Source organism: Fusarium falciforme, chromosome 4 (genome assembly GCF_026873545.1).
Source record: "Fusarium falciforme chromosome 4, complete sequence".
NCBI classification, from domain to species: Eukaryota; Fungi; Ascomycota; class Sordariomycetes; order Hypocreales; family Nectriaceae; genus Fusarium; species Fusarium falciforme.
In genome coordinates, this window is record NC_070547.1 from 1819842 (window position 1) to 1838695 (window position 18854).

Below are 18854 nucleotides of genomic sequence, written 5' to 3' on the forward strand. Positions count from 1 at the left end.
CTCAACCTTTCAACCTTGCTTGCGCCGCATTGTGGTTGTTCATGCCTGTCAAGTAACCGGGCCTCTCAAACAACAAACAACAATGGCCCGCTTCTCAGTCCCAACAACGGCCAGATTGCCGTCGTCTCTTCGCGTCGATGCTTCAAATCCGGCTGTGTTGAAGAGTCTCAATCGCCTGTCACGAGAGTCGCTCATATCTCTTGCCCTGGACTGGCTCGACGATGGGAGTCTTGCTAATGCCATTCCCTACATCGAGAGGAGAGATGAGGATGAGGATGAGGAGACCGACGACATTTATCCCCCTTGCCAGTCTATCGACGAACTGCAGCAGCTTTATCTGGACATGCAACAACAAAAGGGGTCAAAACGCGATGTGATTAACCGAATCCTGGAAGGAGACTGGAGGTTGGGTCTCACGCTATATCAGCTGGCAATGGCGGATCTGGCCTTCTTTGAGCAAAATCCTACTTCTCAGAAATGGTCGGCCTATCAGATCCTACCTCTCAGGCAACCCTCACAGAACGCCGACGAGGAGGAAGTCCTCAAAGTTGATCGGGAAAGCCTCACAATTCCCCGATTTCACCCTTCAACATTTCTACAGAACCTTCAATCCCAGGTGCTACCCGACGTAAAAGCGCATTATCACTTTCATCGGCCTAGGGATCTGCCGGTCTTACTCTTGCGGATTTTCGTCATTGATTCCCCCTACAACACAGATTTTGCTTTGTCGAGTCGGAATTCTTCAGGGACGGCCGCCAATTTCGACTCTTCCAGGACTGTGTACATTGCCTTTCCAGATGGCTCACCCGCGCTGTACATAACAAAATCACAGGCTACTGGTCCCATTGGATTTGGAGAGTCCAAGAGCTTGCAGAGTTTAATCGTGGATGGAGTCCCCAAGGCCCTCTCGCGACCTCGCGAACGGTATACGCTCAAAGCTAGCAACCTGACAAGCAAGAACTTGGACGCTCTCTTAGAGAAGAAGGGATCTGGACGCACCAATGCTGCGGGGGGCGGCTGGAGCATCTATGCCGATGAGTCCAACAAAATATCACCCTTGGATACCATTCTTCCAACTCCTCCACTTTCCAGGGAGTCGTCATCTTCCAGCCTAAGCCAGAAACGCGGAGCTCAATTAACAGAATCTCAAAGAGCTGCGAAAAGAGCAAAGTTGACGGCCAAGGCACGGTTTGGCGACTCAGGCATCGTGACGGACGGGAAGGGCGTGGAGAGAGTGGATATCGTGATACAGGACCCATTCCCTTCAACGAATACGGACGTGGATGAGCCTATGAATGAGGAAGGGGAGGATGACGATGCGGCGACAGGGGCTGCAAGCCGTCGACGAAGCAAGATTGATGCCGTTATTCGGGAAGCCAACGCCGGCGACGATGACGCGAGAAAAGACGGGGGAAACTCGGATCGATGGACTCCAACAGTCAAGATAACGTTCAACGGCTCCCACGTGTGGGCTGGTGTACGGCAACTGGTCGAGGCGGGGATAGTGGATGGCGAAAGAATGCCGGGGTGGATGACGGGAGAAGAAGGCGTGACGACAGGGCTTGTAAGGCATGGCAGGATACGGGGACACAAGGGCTCGGGTATGTGATAAATGGACGGGCGGTTTTGGATCTATAACGGCGCATGGTCTATGTCTTTTTCTATCGTTGATACCCCACGACGGAACAGGCTCCCGTCTAATTCCTAGTTTTCTTCAAGTCCGAATACCGTCACGGTGTTTCGCCAGGCGGCCTCGCAAACCTCCTCAACACTGACCTCCTTGATACCAGCAATGATCTTGGCGATGCGCTCGATGGTACAGGGCTCGTTGCGTCCCTTGACCATAGCTCCCTCTTCCCACTTCTCCTTCTTGACGACCTTGAATCGTTCGGGGACTTCAGGCGCCTTCTTCTGGTTCTTCTTGTTCTGCTTCTGTGGCTTTTGAGCAGGCTCTGGAGCGACAGCAGTACCATTCTGCTCATTCTCGGCGGCAGGCTTCTTTTCGATCAAGTATTTCCATCCCTCGTGGCTCGGTCGAACCTCACACCAGGGTCCATCCGTCTCGATCATGAGACGGTCGAGGTGGACCTCCTTGACAACAGCACAGTTCTCGACAGTCTTGAAGCTGCAGCCGTTGATGCCAATGTACAATCCAAGGTCCATGAGCTCTCGCATCTCCTCTGCTGTGCCGGTAAAGCTGTGCACCACACCTCCCTTCTCTAGCCTCTCGAGCCTCTCTCCAAAGGCATCCTTCAGTAGACGGACAAAGTCAGCATGAGCAGCGCGAGAGTGCAGGAACAGCGGGAGCTGGGGTTTTATCGAGGCAGCCACCTTGAGCTGGGCGGCAAAGGAGTGAAGCTGGATGGTCTTGGAGCAATAGTGCAGACGGTCATAGTCGAGGCCAAACTCGCCCATGGCGACGAGGCTCTTCTTGCCCGAAGCTTGGGCTTCAGTCACAAGTGACGTCAGGTCCGCCATGAGCTTCTCCGTCTTTGTTGAGCAGGGAGGATGCTCCTCCGAGACTGGGGCTGAGGGGTCGGGATTGCATGGCAGCGTGTGCTCAGACTCGTGGGAGGGACCGGCTTCACTGAAGACTGCACTGCTGCAAGGATGGATACCTGCAGTTCCATAAACGGACCCAGCTGCATGTGATGGTTAGATCTGTTCTGTGCATCACCAGGTTGAGGGAGACTCACGATAGTCTTCAGCAAGTTTGAGAGCATCTCGGGAGTTGCCCAAGTCTGAACCAGTAACTATGAGTTTCGTGCAGCCAACTTCATGAGCTCTGCCAATAACAGCGGTGAGATCATCAGGATGTCGCTCCTTGCCATGATATCGCCCTCGAAAGATGGGATCGGTGAGATTGATACCAATCTACTGGACAGTTGCCGCGTGTCAGTGATATCTCGGATCGGAAATATCTCAGTGGGGTCGGATATAGGTCAGAGCACATACATCGATGTATCTGGGTGTGTAGCCGGAGCCGTTCACGGGCTCAGGCGGTGAAGCTGCTGAAGCCATGGTGCGAAACCTTGACGGCGAAAAGGCGGAGGAAGCAAATGTCTTGGACGGAGGTTGAAAACGAAGAAGAATGCGTCTCGATATCATGGACCCGAACGTAGTCTTTGACTCTGAAGGTTGAGTCACTCGAAACCCTGGAACCGTAACCTCAGGTATTCTTCTGTCTTTCCTTTCCAGGATGTAAAAAAAGGCACAGCTGTTGCCTGGTCTGGTTCCGTTGCACGACGTTTATTGGCTGCTTGACCTCACTCTAACGCTTTCGTCCCAAGGTCTCACTCATCCTCCCGTCAACCTGTTGGCGGCGTCCGAGCTCAGTCGCGGCTTACGAGAGGTTGACGCGCTTCTTAGGCCCCACTCTTATTCAATTAATAATGTGCATTCATCCACGTGACTTCGCGCGCCAGTGTCTTACCCCCCATCGGAACCCCACCACCACTCCGGCAACGCGCAGGGGAACCAGGGGGGCATTCAGGTCCCGCGACATCGGAGAGCCATGATGGATAGCTCATGCTTCCAAGACGTAGAAATGCATGAAATAGTGGAATATAGATGCTTCACCGTCTCAGCTGCGGCCGGACGAGCCCGATTGATCCCTGTTTTGCACGGAAATCGGCGGACTTAGTCGGGCGTCTCGGGCTGTCGCAGGCGTCCATTGACTGGGGCGTTGCCTGAGGTTGCAGGCGGGGCGTGCTTAATAGGTTGCTGCTGTTGCGACGCCTGTCATTCATTCATTGTTTGTCGCGCTAAGAAAAGTTGGTGTCGCGTCCGGGCAGTCTCCAAGACGCGCCTTCCCTTAAAACCTCCCTCGACCTCCACGCCAATTTTGCATCCCCCATTTCCTCGACATACCACAGCAACCGCCAGACTCTGGATAATTCTTCATCTCTTCTTCAAGCGTCACACATCTTTGGACGCTGCTCTCTCTTGTAGCTGCTCCTATAAGCAGGGAAGAGCCTTGCATTAGCTTTGCATCCGATTCATCCCGCCCTCTCCTCATCCTCCTCCTCCCTCACCCACCGCCATCATGTTCGTCAGAAAGCGCGGTATGTTTTGACTTGAATCTGGTCATGATGGCTCTCATGATAGCTGATAATCTCTCAGATGGGCGCCAGGAGCGCGTCCAGTTCGACAAGATCACCGCCCGTGTCTCGAGGCTCTGTTACGGCCTTGACATGGACCACGTTGACCCTGTTGCCATTACCCAGAAGGTCATCTCGGGTGTCTACGGTGGTGTCACAACTGTCCAATTGGACGATCTCGTAAGTCCCATCTCCATCATGATTGCTTCTGCAGCCAGCTGACTCGACCTCACAGGCTGCCGAGACTGCTGCGTACATGACCGTCACCCACCCCGACTACGCCATCCTGGCGGCCCGTATTGCCGTCTCCAACCTCCACAAGCAGACCAAGAAGCAATGGTCCGCTGTCGTGAGCGACCTCTACCACTATGTCAACCCCAAGAACGACCGGGCGTCACCCATGATCTCCCAAGAAACATATGAGTGCGTCATGCGACACAAGGAGGAGCTAGACTCCGCCATTGTCTATGACCGTGACTTCCAATACCAATACTTTGGCTTCAAGACTCTTGAGCGATCCTACCTCCTCAAGATTGATGGCAAGATTGTTGAGCGTCCCCAGCACATGATCATGCGTGTGGCTGTCGGCATCTGGGGTGACAACATTGAGCGTGTCCTCGAGACTTACAACCTCATGTCGAGCAAGTTCTTCACTCATGCCTCCCCCACCCTCTTCAATGCGGGTACTCCCCAGCCTCAGCTCTCCTCATGCTTCCTTGTCGACATGAAGGAGGACAGTATTGAGGGTATTTATGATACTCTCAAGACCTGTGCCATGATTTCCAAGATGGCTGGTGGTATTGGCCTGAACGTGCACCGAATCCGTGCCACTGGCTCTTACATCGCCGGTACCAACGGTACCTCCAACGGTGTTACCCCCATGCTCCGTGTCTTCAACAACACTGCCCGATACGTCGATCAGGGTGGCAACAAGCGACCTGGTGCCTTTGCCATCTACCTTGAGCCCTGGCACGCAGATGTTTTTGAGTTCCTTGACCTGCGCAAGAACCACGGCAAGGAGGAGGTTCGCGCTCGCGACCTGTTCCTCGCCCTCTGGATTCCCGATCTCTTCATGAAGCGTGTCGAGAAGAACGGTGACTGGACCCTCATGTGTCCCAACGAGTGTCCCGGTCTTGCCGACTGCTACGGTGAGGAGTTCGAGGCTTTGTACGAGAAGTATGAAAAGGCCGGTAAGGGTCGCAAGACCATGAAGGCCCAGAAGCTCTGGTACGCCATCCTCGAGGCTCAGACCGAGACTGGTAACCCCTTCATGCTCTACAAGGATCACTGCAACCGCAAGAGTAACCAGAAGAACCTGGGTACCATCCGCAGCTCCAACCTTTGCACTGAGATTATCGAGTACTGTGCCCCTGATGAGGTTGCTGTCTGCAACCTTGCCTCTCTCGCCCTTCCCTCGTTCATCAACTACGATGAGGCCTGCTATGACTTCCAGAAGCTGCACGAGGTCACACAGACTGTCGTTCGCAACCTGAACAGGATCATCGATGTGAACCACTACCCTGTTCCTGAAGCTCGCAACAGCAACATGCGACACCGCCCTATTGGCGTCGGTGTCCAGGGTCTTGCCGATGCTTTCCTTGCTCTACGCATGCCTTTCGAGTCTCCTGAGGCTCGAGAGCTGAACAAGCAGATCTTCGAGACCATCTACCATGCTGCCCTTACTGCTTCCGTGCAGCTGGCCAAGGAGGAGGGTCCCTACTCTACCTTCAAGGGCTCTCCTGCCTCCGAGGGTATCCTCCAGTTCGACATGTGGAACGTGAAGCCCTCTGACCTCTGGGACTGGGAGTCTCTCAGGGAGCAGGTCAAGGAGCATGGTATTCGCAACAGTCTGCTGCTTGCCCCCATGCCCACTGCCAGCACTTCGCAGATCCTGGGTAACAACGAGTGCTTCGAGCCTTACACCTCCAACATCTACCAGCGTCGTGTCCTTGCTGGCGAGTTCCAGGTCGTTAACCCCTGGTTGCTCAAGGATCTCGTCGACATGGGCCTGTGGTCGGATTCCATGAAGAACCGAATCATTGCTGAGAACGGTTCCATCCAGAACATCCCCAACATCCCCGCCGAGGTCAAGGCTCTCTACAAGACTGTCTGGGAGATTTCTCAGCGCCAGGTCGTCCAGATGGCCGCCGACCGAGGTGCCTTCATTGATCAGTCCCAGTCTCTCAACATCCACATGAAGGACCCCACCATGGGCAAGATCACCAGCATGCACTTTGCCGGCTGGAAGCTCGGTCTGAAGACGGGCATGTACTACCTGCGAACGCAGGCTGCCGCTGCCCCCATTCAGTTCACTGTCGATCAGCAAGCTCTCAAGGTCGCCGACACCAACTCGGCCCAGATCCGACCACTAAAGAAGCGCGCTCCCCCCGCCGGCTCCAGCTATCTCATTTCGTCGCCCTCGTCCTTTTCTGGGGCCTCGCTGAACGGAGGCAGGCCCGCCGCCTCTGGCAACCCTCGAGGCCAGGCCTCTGCTATTCCCGGCCGGGCACCTTCCATCAAGGCTGACCCCGAGGAGGGTGACAGCCCCAAGGCCCTCCCTACCGAGCCTGCTGAGAAGGTCAAGGAGGAAGAACTGAGTCTCAAGAAGAGCGAGCAGTCTGAGGATCAGGACAAGGATAGCGAGGAGCGTGAGCGTGACATCTACTCAGATGCTGTCCTGCAGTGTAAGTGACGCAATGCCTTGTTAGGTGAATGACAACGCTAATCTGATGGTTTACAGGCAGCATTGAGAACCCCGAGTCCTGCGTCATGTGCAGTGGCTAAACAACACGGACTGCTGGCGGAATGTGTGTTAATGACAATCGATGAGATGAAAATGAAGGCATGGTTGGAAGCATGATATGACGGACAGAGAAATGTAATGGATCGGCACTGGGTATTTGCTTGAGTAGGTTGCATAGGTTATATTGCGAGTTGGACTGGGTCGGCTCGTTCTGGTATTTGTTGTAGTAATACTTGATTCGCGTCTAGATAGTGAGTATTGATGCTTGCGCGTCACCAAAAAAAAAGATACCATTGAATCCCTCTGAGCATGATTGTGATGTGATGACTGCTGCTGGCCTACTGGTATGGCATACCACTGAGGCTAGCTGTCCAGCAAAGGCAGGGCTTCGTCAGTATCCACGGATGTCTTTCGTTGATTGTAGAGTAGGCACGGAGTAGCAACGTGGTAGTGGGATATGAAGGTCTGGGGTAAGGCATCCATTATTTCTTATGGCTTTTCATCCAACCCACACGTTAAAGCTCAGACAATATCTTTAGTGCTTGCTCTGTGATAGGCATGAGTGAGGGTCAAATAGGATATGGCATCGAATGCCATCTGCTTCCTCGACAATATTTCCGAGCAACAACAATAAAATGAGGCTAGCTAGCCAGCATTGGAGAGGCATCGGGATCACCGCCAGAGGGGAATGGACAACTTGCCGGCTATCAAAATTCAGAGAGAAAAAAGTGAGACAAGCGTCTGTTAGCATTCAGGGATGCTGGAAGCGATGGTCTCGGCCAGGCCCATCAACGCAAGGTGGATCAAGACCAATGGTGGTTGCAGCACCTTTCGAGGCTGGTGCAGAGACGGACTGTGCAAGCTCAGCTGAAGAGGGTGGTGATCCACCACGGCCTAGCCTTGTGAGTCCCAAGGGCGACCACGGCCCCTTACCTTAGTCCTCCCTTTGGACGCGGACGCTCACGCTCGGATTTTTTGTCTAAGACGCTGGGCAGGCACAGGGTCGGCGATGCAGACGGACAGACGACTTGGGCTCAGATCAAGGGGCTCATCACAGCGATCGCAGTTGTGCACCAGGAGTCGAGATGAAAAGGCCTGCAAGCTGCACACACCAGTGGCCCACGAGGTGGCACGGGTCGCGCAGCTGCAGGGTGGGTTGGCTGCACTCAATTTGGGTGACTTTGGAAATGATTGCTTGTTTCAAGAAGCGTACCAATCTCGCCATCGCAGAGATCACAGAGGAACAATCTCTCATGCTGTGAGGGAGGCCTGAGTATGATGGATCTCTTGCAAGGAGCGGGTAAAGAAGGGAGATCGCGAGACAACAGAGAGACTCAGCCACATCGATTACCTGTGTCAGTTGTCCAACTGTCTTGGCACTTGTGCCTTGGTCTCTCGATTTTGGAGGAGCGGTCTAGGATCAGGCGCAGCGACATGTTCGTCCGCTCTTGAAGGCCCTGTCAGTGCAAATGGTGACGCCGGAACACAGAGAGATGAAACGAGTGAGCTGATAATCAGGCATCGTCCGTTGGCTCACAGGACGGCGCTGCCGCGCTGCCGGTCCTCAGACCGTCATCGTGACGGTATGGTAGCATTGTAGATCGAAATCTGGGGAGCCGGGTGTGGTGAGTGACGTTGGATGGAGGCTTGCCTGGTCCAGCTCGACAGGCCACGTCGGGCTTGGCTTTGGGCGGTCGCAAAACCGATCATGGTCCGATCAATGACATCAAGTCGCACCGGTTAGCCGGGCCCCTGGCTCGGTTGGCTTGTGGCTTGAGTGGCTTGAACAGTCTAGCAGTGGAGTGGCTAGGTCCCTCCAGAGCCACCCGCAGCCAGCTGAACAAGGGAGGGAACTCAAGGCATCGATTGAGTTTGATGTTGACGAGTGGGACGGCGCGGGCAGGCGAGGAGTTGTGTGGGGTTATCGTTTGATTGATTCGAGCGGAAAATGAGCGCAACTTTCCTGGCTTCGGGGGAATGATGCTGTAGACTTTGTCAGAAACCTGATGGAAGGACGAAAGCGAAAATGACCGGAGGCGGAATAATTGGCAGACCTAGCAAATCCGTGTTGATACCCGAAAATCAGGTTCGGTAGGCATCCTGCTGTACCTTGCTTCCGACATCTGTACCTTAGACATGGGGGCACACCACATCATGAACGAGAATCTTGAATCGAACAAAAAAAGCTCCCCGCGAAAAGATGATTCCGCTTTCCGGTTGCCAGGGAATCAGAGGCTGGTCGGTGACCTCAACTTGGTGGCTGCGGTGGGCGAGCAAGGGTGGTTGGAGCAGGGGTAATTGGCCAATCGGACGAAGCCGTAGGGCCATCGGCCGACGACAACTGACCTCATTGTCGAGGGTTGGACACTTGGAAGGATGGTGCTGGTTTGCTTTTTTTCCCTGGTACTGCGAGAAATATGCCATATCACACGTGTTATGGGTGGTTGATGGAGGTGAAAGCCGGGATAGGGTCTAGATTTGAAACGGTACCACTTGATCGCGATTGCTTGCTTCTTTCCTGATGCTGTGAGTGGTTGCCGTGGCGGATTGTTTCGTTGCTGGGTGGCAGGAGCATGCTGTCGACCACTTCACTTCAGGTTCCCGTGCGAGGGGACGAGGGGCAGTGGTCGTCATGTCCGCCGACCTTTCTCTTAGCTGTGGCCGTCTTCCGGCTGGGCGTATGGGGTCCTGCCTTGATCAGAGGTTTCTGTCGAGAGCTTCGTCATTGGGTTTGCCCCAGCGGCTCGGCCAGCCTCTCCAGACAGACATCCGTGATCTTGTCTCTGCTGAGACTTGCAACATCGGCCAAATTGGAAGCTACCCGAAGCTTGTCGGTCGGCACTTTTTGGACAGAATTTCCCGCTTGTTCCAGCTGTGCTGGGACTACAGACGAAACCGGTGACTGGGGGCTTGGGGCTTCCGTTGCGGCGTCGAGAGCTAGAGATCCGTTTTAGCGTCCGGCCGAGAGAATCGTCGGGCTGTGGCCCGTCCATGGCTCCAGCTCCCAATCCCTGGCAGGCGTGATGTGGGTGCCGATGTGGGTGGTGGGCGGGCGATCTTAGCGTGGCAGCCCGGCCAGCGGACAGCGAGAGAGGCTGCATCCCAGCCTGCCTGCCACGCCTTCCCTCCAACCTTCTTTCTTTTGCGCGGCTTGCCAGCTCGCTCCCTCCTTCTTCTGTCTGGCTGCAGCTTGCTTCCTCGACAACGGGTGCCATTGACGATCTGGCGTCTGCTCCCCGCTGTATTGCCGTAACAGATTGGATCCCTCTTCTACCTGTCAAAAGTCAAACGTCCCAGCCTCCAAGTTGAGAGTTCTTGGGCATGACAATGCACTGTACGGATACATTGACTGGGCACCTAATGTAAAACAAACAACGGGACTTACACCATCTGACGTGGATGAGTTGTTATCTGGTACCTAGCCTGTTTGGTGGGGCCGTAAATGCTGGCAGGGGTCACCCTCGCCTGCCGGCCATGGTCTGACCTCATGTGTATCGCTCGCGGACGACAGCAGCAAGCTCTGTCGAACACATTCTTGGTTGATGTTGCTCTGGCTTTCAGTTTGCGCACCGAGGGGAATTAGGCAGATGTGATTGCTTGGCTCAATGATTCACTCTCGTCATTGACAAGAATCTCCGCAGAAAACCCACATCAGAGTCAACATGGGGGGCCTCCCGTCGAGGTTGTCTACACAGGCCGGCCGGCTTGTGGAGTTGAGGTACTACGTACCTTTAGCTCCAGCAGCTGGAGCTTGCTACTAGCGTTGGCCACTCCCGGCCGCCTCCTCGAGATAGGTGCCCACTTGTGACGAGCTTCGAGACTGAGGTGCATCTGTGCAAGCTCAAGCCGTGCCTTCCTTCCCTGCCAGTACCAAGTAGACCGCCAGTGCCAACCCGGGAACCCCAGTTCACTAGGCTGGTTGGCACTTTCTTCGCAGCTGGCAAGCACTGCATGCAAGTGCCCGCCAAGATTCTGGTTGCTGCGCTCCCTCCCTCCTTCCCGTCTTTAAAACAACGGCTCCTCCTCGCCCTTCCTCTTGTTACACCTCTCATCACCAGCCTCGAGAACTTTCTCATTCCTACACCTCCGCATCCTCTCACACGCTTCTCCCTTGAGTTCAGCTCTCGCACTCTCTCGAGTCCAACGCCTTCGTTTGTGCCCCAGTCACATATCAGTTACCATCACGGTAAGTCGCGATCCTACCGCCTCGTCTCTGCTCAGCTCCGCCTTCGGTGCTGCTGGCATTGTTCCCTTCCCGTCATTCTTGCCTCATTTCGGCTCGGTCCTTGTGCTCTCGCGCTGGGGCATCGAGACTGGAGATTGCATTACATGGTGTTCCCAAGCCCCAGGCTACCCAATTCCCGCTCTCGTTCCTCTCGGCACTTCCATACGTATTGTGGTACAGATTACCTGGCCTTGTCTCACGCAAACACCGTCTACGTTTTCAGGAGCAGGCCTCCGGTCCGCTTGATTTTTCAAGTGTAAAGCTGCTTGCACTGCCGCAGTGATTCACTCATCCCACGTTTATATCCCCTGGCCCAGCCCGTGTTCACATCTCCCTCACACCCACCTTCGTTCACGCCATCTCTCTCGTTAACAAGGCTTCCCTGAACTCAACTAACTCGCCAGCAGACCTCGACTTTCCATCGACTCGTCAACAAGCACATTCGTCAAGATGAAGTCCACGATCCTCTCTGTCTTCGGCCTTGCCGCCACCGTTGTTGCTCAGAGCGCCGGTGACCTTCCCCAGTGTGGTGTAAGTTTTGTCTGAGCAACTGGAAGTCTAAACATTTGTTGACCTTTTATAGCAAACCTGTGCCGGCAACATGATCAGTGCTGAGAAGTCTTCGGAGCTTGGCTGTGACACTGGCGATCTTCAGTGCCTTTGCACTAACCAGAACTTCATCTACGGTCTTCGTGACTGCTCTCGTGCTATTTGCAATGAGGAGCAGGCCGCTCAGGTTCTGGAGTACGGTCTCTCTATCTGCCGCCGTAAGTTTATCGCCCCTCTTGACATACATGCATCTGACATTCTTCGCAGAGGCTGGTGTTGCGATCACCACTGGCGCTTCTGGCTCCGTTTCCGCCACACCCACTGCTACTGGCATTGTCCGAACCGTCCTCAGCACCATTGTTTCTGGTGACTCCACCATCGTTTCTGCCGTTTCTACCATCAGCGCTGCCGCTAGTGAGACCGAGGATGAGGAGACCGTGTCAACCTACACCAGCGTCTTCACCAACTCTGATGGTGATGTTGTCACTACTACTGGCGAGACTACCATCGGTGCCGCTAGTGAGACTGAGAATGAGGAGACCGTGTCAACCTACACCAGCGTCTTCACCAACTCTGATGGTGATGTTGTCACCACCACCGGCGAGACCACCATCGGTGCAGCTGGTGCCCAAGTTACCACTTTCACCTCTGACGGTACCGAGATCGTCCGAACCCTGGAGACTGAGACTGCCACCGACGAGGACGAGAACGTTACCACCTTCACCTCTGGCGGCACTAAGATTGTCAGCACTCTGGTGACCAAGACTGCTACTGATGAGGAGGCCGATGTCACCACCCTCACTTCCGATGGCACTGAGATCGTCCGAACTCTGACCACTAAGACTGTCAAGACCGGTTCCGCCACCGAGACCGTTACTGAAGCCTCTACTGCCACCGAGACTGAGGGTTCTACCGAGACTGGCGAGTCCAGTGAGACTGGTACTGCCACTGGCACTGGTGAGGCCAGCGAGACCACTAGCACTGGCAACGCTGTACGTATTCCCATTTCACTGCTCTGATATCAACCACTAACCAAATCGCAGGCTGTTCCCCAGATGACCGCTGCCCCTGCTGGCGTCCTTGCCGCCGCCGGTCTTGCCATGCTCCTTCTGTAAATGAGGGATGCTGTTGCCTAATGCTTGATGTTTTCACGTTGCACATGTTTGATACATAATTCCCGTCTGTACCTCGATCTTTGGGACCCCGTAACATATTTCCTCGGTGCAGGAATTCGGCTTCGGGACGATCTTCGGAAAGGAGAAATGAAAACGAGGTGAATGAAGATGACGGTTCGGTTTTTGGGAGGTTTTAATGACGCATACGGCTTATCTTTCGTTGTAATGGAAACGACGAAATGCTAGAGGGAAGGGATCTCGATGTTGAGTGTGGCGATGAGGAAGGGGCGTTGACTTGGGAGATGACGACGGGAGACGGCAGACGTTGTGATGCCGTCGCGCAAGACGTGTATCATCTCTCAGAGCAACACATGGGTTCTAGGGAGCGTGATACCCGGCCTACGGCCTGACTTCGGTGGAGGATTTTTCTTCTCGCATTCATTGAGAAACATTAATAGATAATCTTTTTGACCACGATGGTTTCCTGATGCTGTGAGAGGTGACTTGTGTGACATGTGAAGGGTTGGGTCTTGAGCTGGATGAACTCAGTTAGGGGTGTGTCTCCAGCTAGGACATGAACAGGCACATGATTGTTACGAAATGATTTATGTAGACATTCAAGTAGATTCTTATTTAAATACTAGCAGGTTTCTGTGAGCCTGCTGCTCTCCAGTTCAGACGCTCGCAGTTTTGATATCATAAACAACAAGTAAAGACCGATAACTTTAAACCCCGTACCAACAACGCCTGTCCCTGTGGTGGGAACTTAAAGGCCTTTCAAGGGCCATTCTAGTGCAACATGGACTTTCCAATCTCGCTCTCCCAGTCCTTTGCTCGCTCGAAACCGTTGGAGTGGGTTTGGTAGTCGAACAGGGCCTTGGCCACGTCCTCCTTGGAAGTCAAGACAAATGGGCCGTACTGGACGACAGGCTGGTCGAGAGGGGTGCCAGCAATAAGAGCCAGTCGCGCAGGCTTGGTCGCGTCAGGGTCAACCTCGAAGTGGACGACGTCGCCCTGGGGCTCAAAGACGATGTTGTGGAACTGCTCAACGACTCGGCGCTGGTCATCCTTTCCAACAATCACGTCGCCCTCGAGGGTGTAGGCAAAGGCGTTCCAGTTCTGGGGAAGAGGCTGGGTGATCTTTCCGCCAGGGCGGATCTCAATGTCGAGGATCCAGACGGGGGTGTAGGCGAGGTCCTTGACGGAGTCGATGCCGTGGCTCTGGCCGGAGATGACCTTGACTGTCACTCGGTCGTCGTCGACCTTGGCGATGGGGATCTCGGAGGCACGGAGATCACGGTAGCGAGGCTCGCAAGCCTTGAGGTTGCTGGGCAGATCGACCCACAGCTGGAGACCGACGTTGGTGTCAAAGTTCTGGGCGGGCATCTCGCTGTGGACGATTCCCTTGCCAGCAGTCATGAATTGAAGGTCACCGGCATGGATGGTGCCCTTGTTACCGGCGAAATCTTCATGGTCAACGCCGCCCTCGAGGAGATAGGTGATGGTCTCCTGGCCTCGGTGGGGACTTTGGGGGTGTTAGTGATGAGACGGGAAGTGGGGGGGGGTTAATGGAGGAACACATACTGATCAGGGAAACCAGCGCCGGGCTTGATGGAGAAGTGGTCGAGCATGAGAAAGGGCGAGAAGTTTCGCAGCTGAGGAGTGCCAATTGAGCGTCGGACGCGGGCACCAGCACCCTCGGACTGCTCAATGGCGAGGAAGACCTTGCGGACAGCTCGAGTGACGGACATTTCTGTGGCGTAGAGGTGGTGGTCGGTGTTTGTGTTTGTGTTTCTTTTGTTGTTGGAGATCAAAAAGGCAGCGGGGGCAAGCGTCTTTATAAACTCAAAGGCGACAGTCGCGGTGTCTTGGATACGATGCTGGAAGAGTACAATGGCAGTCAGAGCAACCAAGAGTGAGATTGTGATGGAGATGGTGTTTCGAAAGAGGGTCATGTCCAAGACGGCGGCCGACGAGGGGGACTTAAATAGATGCGAGAGGGGTAACGATGAGAAGATGCTTTCCCAAGCAAAGACAAATGCGACGACGGGTTAGAAATACGTCGAAGCAGCTTCATTGTCCAATTGCCCATTGCGATTCGGCTGGTGGAGAAAAAAAGTTGGTGAGGTTTGTCACTTTTACATCAGCAGAGGCTTGCGCTTGTGGTTTGGTAAGGCTGACCCAATCGTCGGCTAAAGAGGCGCGATTACTAAGGGTGACGAGATGGTTGGTGGGCTTCTTTCATTCCTGGAGCTGAACAAGTGCTCGCTTCTTTTCATATTGATTTTGAGGTTTCTTGGCTTTTTGAGGGGGTTATATAGAATATACTAGGAGGTTCTCGTTTCTGCTCTTTGCGTCAAGTCTAATCAATCGCTATGAAGTGCTTCGCGTTGCATCAGGAACCACACTTGAAACCACCAGAAACGAGCATCACCAACATGCACCGAATATGTTGACGTTCAAGTCTGAAAGTCACAAATACAAGTAAATTGGCAAATACCCCATATAAACCCTATCGACGATAAAGTACCCAGGCGATAAAACCGAGGTTGCATCGACGCCAGCAGCCACATCATGACAACAGTGGATACCTCCCTTACCCATGATGGGTGTGGGCTCTTAGCAAACGGTCTAGCATCGAAACCTGGCCACAAGAAACGGCGTTCTAGTGCATCATGCATCATGATCTGATATCTCGGCTGCTAATCGATAAGCGGCGGATGAGTTGCATGCAGGTCCATCATGACAGCTGAGTGTGCCCATCATGCGCTGCTGGTCAGCTTACGTCGTGTGCATGGATACTGAAGCGATGGCACTCTTCAGTCAAATCTAGCCAGTGACTCGTACTGTCGGTAGCTTAGTGTGTTCTTAAGGGATCTTGAGCATATACAGCAGCTATCACTTCAAGGTTCTCACAAACTCTGAGACTGACTAGTCGAATGGAGGACAGCACCTCTCCCGGTTTCGGACTTTGTCGAGATCAAAGCACAGAGGCTGATAAGACTTGACGAATGGGCGCAGCTTGTGCTATATGTAACTCCGCCTCTTGCAGAGGATATCACGGCAGATAGACTCGGGGTTTATGCCACAATGCCGGCAGAGTAAAAGCCAGTGCCACATAACGCCGCAGTGCTGGACCCTGGGAGGCCAGTCGCAAGTCCACGTCAGTGATTGCAAGAAAGAAAAGGCTGTACCTAGAATCCCAAAAGAACCACATCCTCGAATACACATTACTTCCTCCCTCTTGAATAGACCCTTACTACAGCTCCTCCACCTCATCCCCTAGATAGCCCATCTCATGGAATAGTCGCAGAGTCTTGGGTGACTGCGGATTACAGAGTACCACTCCATGTCCAAAAAGATACTCAGTGACCTTCCGATACATGTACTCAGCTTCATCTTCATATACAGACATCTCAATCTCCATCAGGTGCAACGTCCCAGCCTCGACATCATCCAGCTTGGCCTTGCGACCCAGGATCTCTATCTTCCACTTGCCGTCTGGAAACGGTCCATACGGGGCGAGTCCATCCCAGTTGATCTCGTGGTACGTCTCTGCAAAACGCACCTGCTCGTCGCTCCAGATCCTGCGCTTCTCCCCGCTCAGCGAGTATCGCTCGCCACATGTATACAGCACGCGATCACCGTAGCGATCCCACACGCACTCGGCTGTCGGCGGCGTGTACATTGGCTTTTCGTTGAAGCGCACCTTTATAACGGAAAATGGCGAGCCCTTGTTTATCTTTGTGCGAAACATGACGCCCTCCTGGGCATGTGACGGGGGCAGTGTGTCAAAGTAGGTGATTGGGTTCCGCTTATATGGGGGGCGAACATAATCGCCCAGCTTCTCGAGCACCGTCTCCGGATCGCGATCGCATATCGACCACTGGAGATGAGTCTCGTTGCCAGGTGTTTGACTGAGCGAGGGGGAGGCGAGAAGTATCCAAGTGAGGGGTGTGTGGAACTTCATTTTCCGTCAAGCATCATAATGCAAGTCGCTATTATACAAGACGATAGAGAAGATGGACGGAAAGACAGTCGGGTTCAAGTTTATATATATACAAATCGAGCGTGAAAAGGGGCTTGGCTTATACATGCGAGATATCATGTCTCACCCGCCAGCCTCGTTTTTTTTTTTTTTCCTCTTTTTCTTTTTCTTTTGTGGCGGACAAGCCCAGCGATTACACGGCGATGAAGCCATCATGCCCTCATGATAGGCAGAGCAAACTAGGGTCTGGTGTTGAAAAAGAGGTCAGCGGACAGCCGCGTGCCCAATCACGCCACCTAATTGACACCCCAACAGCAGCGATCTTTCGCATTTTGCTCCGGAAGATCAAATGGCTGCTCGGGAAGGCGACTATCTTTGGGCCATGTGAGCACGGGACGTAGGCGCCCAGTGTGCCAGCCATCAAACTCACCGGGAAGTTGAGACAATGTATGCTTATCAGTTTTCCGTTGATGTGATTGTTTCTAGTGCGGCCTAGCGTTGAGTCAAGGGCAGATATGGCTTCTCCCTAGGCTGTTGTGTAATTCCTCGATATGTTGTTCAACGTAGTAAATCCGATATCACGACAACAAACAACCCGTCAGAATGAATACGGCCGAGGGAACACAAGCATGGTTTCTTTGTATCCATCCACATACGATAACTACTCCCAACTACAACACATCTACCTCTTCATAGAAGACGTGGCTCACATGCTTGTGCTTGATGGGTTGCTTCGCCACCAAGTCTAATGTAATGGTATAGGGTAGCAAGTTTATACGTGAATACTTCGAGATGATACTCACAACCTGATTTATACAGAGTTTCAGGGCTGGGTGATCACAGATGCCAAGGAAGTGATACACTTTGATCTGGAAGTTGGCATCTTTCAATTCCTCACTCCTTGATGCCACAAACATGTGCAAACCATATGCTCGCGGACCTCTTCCTCCCGATGCCACTAGTTCCCATGGTTGATTAACCCGAGGCCTGAAACCCAGCCAATCATGAAGCAAAGCCCGGGTAGTGCTCGTCAATGATCATCTCGGATCCATGGCAGCCAGAGTTCGGCGGCTTGTCAACTCTTCTCTTCACTGTCAGCAATGCGCTGGCGAGGCGTTCTCATGGCTTGCGCCGCGTCCATGCAGAACGAACTTGCCTCGCTTATGTTCGAGGAACCGCCGACCATGAACTGCAAAGCTCGGAAACACGCCGACTCGAGGGGCTTTTGTATCTTGGGGGTCCTCGCCAACCAGAGAGATAGCAGCCAGATCTACAACGCCTACATAGGGCTATCTCTTAGCCCAATGCAGGGAGTGACCGGTCAACACCTGCCCCACACCAGCTGGCTGAGGTTGTCGCCTTGATCACCCTGGGGTTGAACCATCGCGGCAGGGCATGATTTTCATTCAACATCGAAACCTGCATCTGCCCAAGAAGGACTCAGCCACGTGCCGTCCCAGCGCCCGACTGTGCATGCAGAGTGTCGAGTATCGTTAGCGACCATCGGAGCATGCATGTTTGCTTGGTTGACCGTTGACATGTCGGACCAGATTTGCGTTTTATGGCACACACATCACGGACAAGTCAGCAGGCTCTCCTCAATGCTCACCGAGATGGGAAAAGAAACGCGATCAAAGCCTTGCATGATACCAGGGAGAAAAAAAAAAGAAACCAACAGAGCAGGGTATAGCATCCAAAAGTCCACGCCGGACTCATCGGAAACCATACAATCAATCACCTTGGCCCTTAAGGTTTCTGCAGTCAGCCCTCATTGGAAATTGGTCGAGCGGCGCTGTTGATGTTGCACGTAGCGTTTGTCACCCCTCCTTCCAAAATCTGCATCGCCCGCCCAAGAGGAATGATGGCGTGTCTGTGTCCTCACTCGCCAAGTCGATCGCGGGAGATTGCTCCGGGAAGACCTCACCGACACGGTTACCCGGCATGCCCCAGGCTGGCTCTGCTCTGTCGAGGACGCGCCGAGAAATGAAAGCCGGAGAGTGTACAGTAAACTTGGAGATGCGGGATCTAAGATAGTCGGTCTCGGATAATGCCCCATCACCTACCTAGAAAGAGAGTAAGTTCAGTTGCGCATGGGGTAAACTCCACGGGGAAGGGACCCTTTCTCCCGACAGTC

General features: G+C 53.7%; 6 protein-coding genes across 6 annotated transcripts; 3 read left to right on the forward strand and 3 right to left on the reverse strand.

Annotated features, from left to right (window-relative positions):
- Positions 1-82: 82 nt before the first annotated feature.
- Positions 83-1609, forward strand: NCS54_00532500 (Hypothetical protein; the record flags this gene model as incomplete). Its single annotated transcript, XM_053150836.1, has 1 exon — positions 83-1609. The coding sequence occupies one exon, from the start codon at positions 83-85 to the stop codon at positions 1607-1609; it is 1527 nt and encodes a 508-aa protein (XP_053006811.1).
- A 95-nt stretch (positions 1610-1704) lies between these two features.
- NCS54_00532600 (Hypothetical protein) lies at positions 1705-3153 on the reverse strand (the record flags this gene model as incomplete). The annotated part of the gene is made up of 3 exons (XM_053150837.1): positions 2956-3153; positions 2697-2874; positions 1705-2642 (listed from the first exon to the last, which is right to left on the reverse strand). Exons 1-3 carry the CDS (start codon positions 3106-3108, stop codon positions 1705-1707), a joined length of 1269 nt encoding a protein of 422 aa, XP_053006812.1. The 5' UTR covers positions 3109-3153.
- Positions 3154-4045: 892 nt separating this feature from the next.
- On the forward strand, positions 4046-6884 carry NCS54_00532700 (Ribonucleoside-diphosphate reductase; the record flags this gene model as incomplete). The annotated part of the gene is made up of 4 exons (XM_053150838.1): positions 4046-4064; positions 4123-4280; positions 4336-6784; positions 6841-6884. 4 exons carry the CDS (start codon positions 4046-4048, stop codon positions 6882-6884), a joined length of 2670 nt encoding a protein of 889 aa, XP_053006813.1.
- A 4634-nt stretch (positions 6885-11518) lies between these two features.
- Positions 11519-12732, forward strand: NCS54_00532800 (CFEM domain-containing protein; the record flags this gene model as incomplete). The annotated part of the gene is made up of 4 exons (XM_053150839.1): positions 11519-11599; positions 11652-11835; positions 11885-12609; positions 12661-12732. 4 exons carry the CDS (start codon positions 11519-11521, stop codon positions 12730-12732), a joined length of 1062 nt encoding a protein of 353 aa, XP_053006814.1.
- Positions 12733-13521: 789 nt separating this feature from the next.
- NCS54_00532900 (Hypothetical protein) lies at positions 13522-14687 on the reverse strand (the record flags this gene model as incomplete). Its single annotated transcript, XM_053150840.1, has 2 exons — positions 13522-14257; positions 14317-14687. 2 exons carry the CDS (start codon positions 14685-14687, stop codon positions 13522-13524), a joined length of 1107 nt encoding a protein of 368 aa, XP_053006815.1.
- A 1304-nt stretch (positions 14688-15991) lies between these two features.
- Positions 15992-16702, reverse strand: NCS54_00533000 (Hypothetical protein; the record flags this gene model as incomplete). Its single annotated transcript, XM_053150841.1, has 1 exon — positions 15992-16702. One exon carries the CDS (start codon positions 16700-16702, stop codon positions 15992-15994), a length of 711 nt encoding a protein of 236 aa, XP_053006816.1.
- Positions 16703-18854: the final 2152 nt, after the last annotated feature.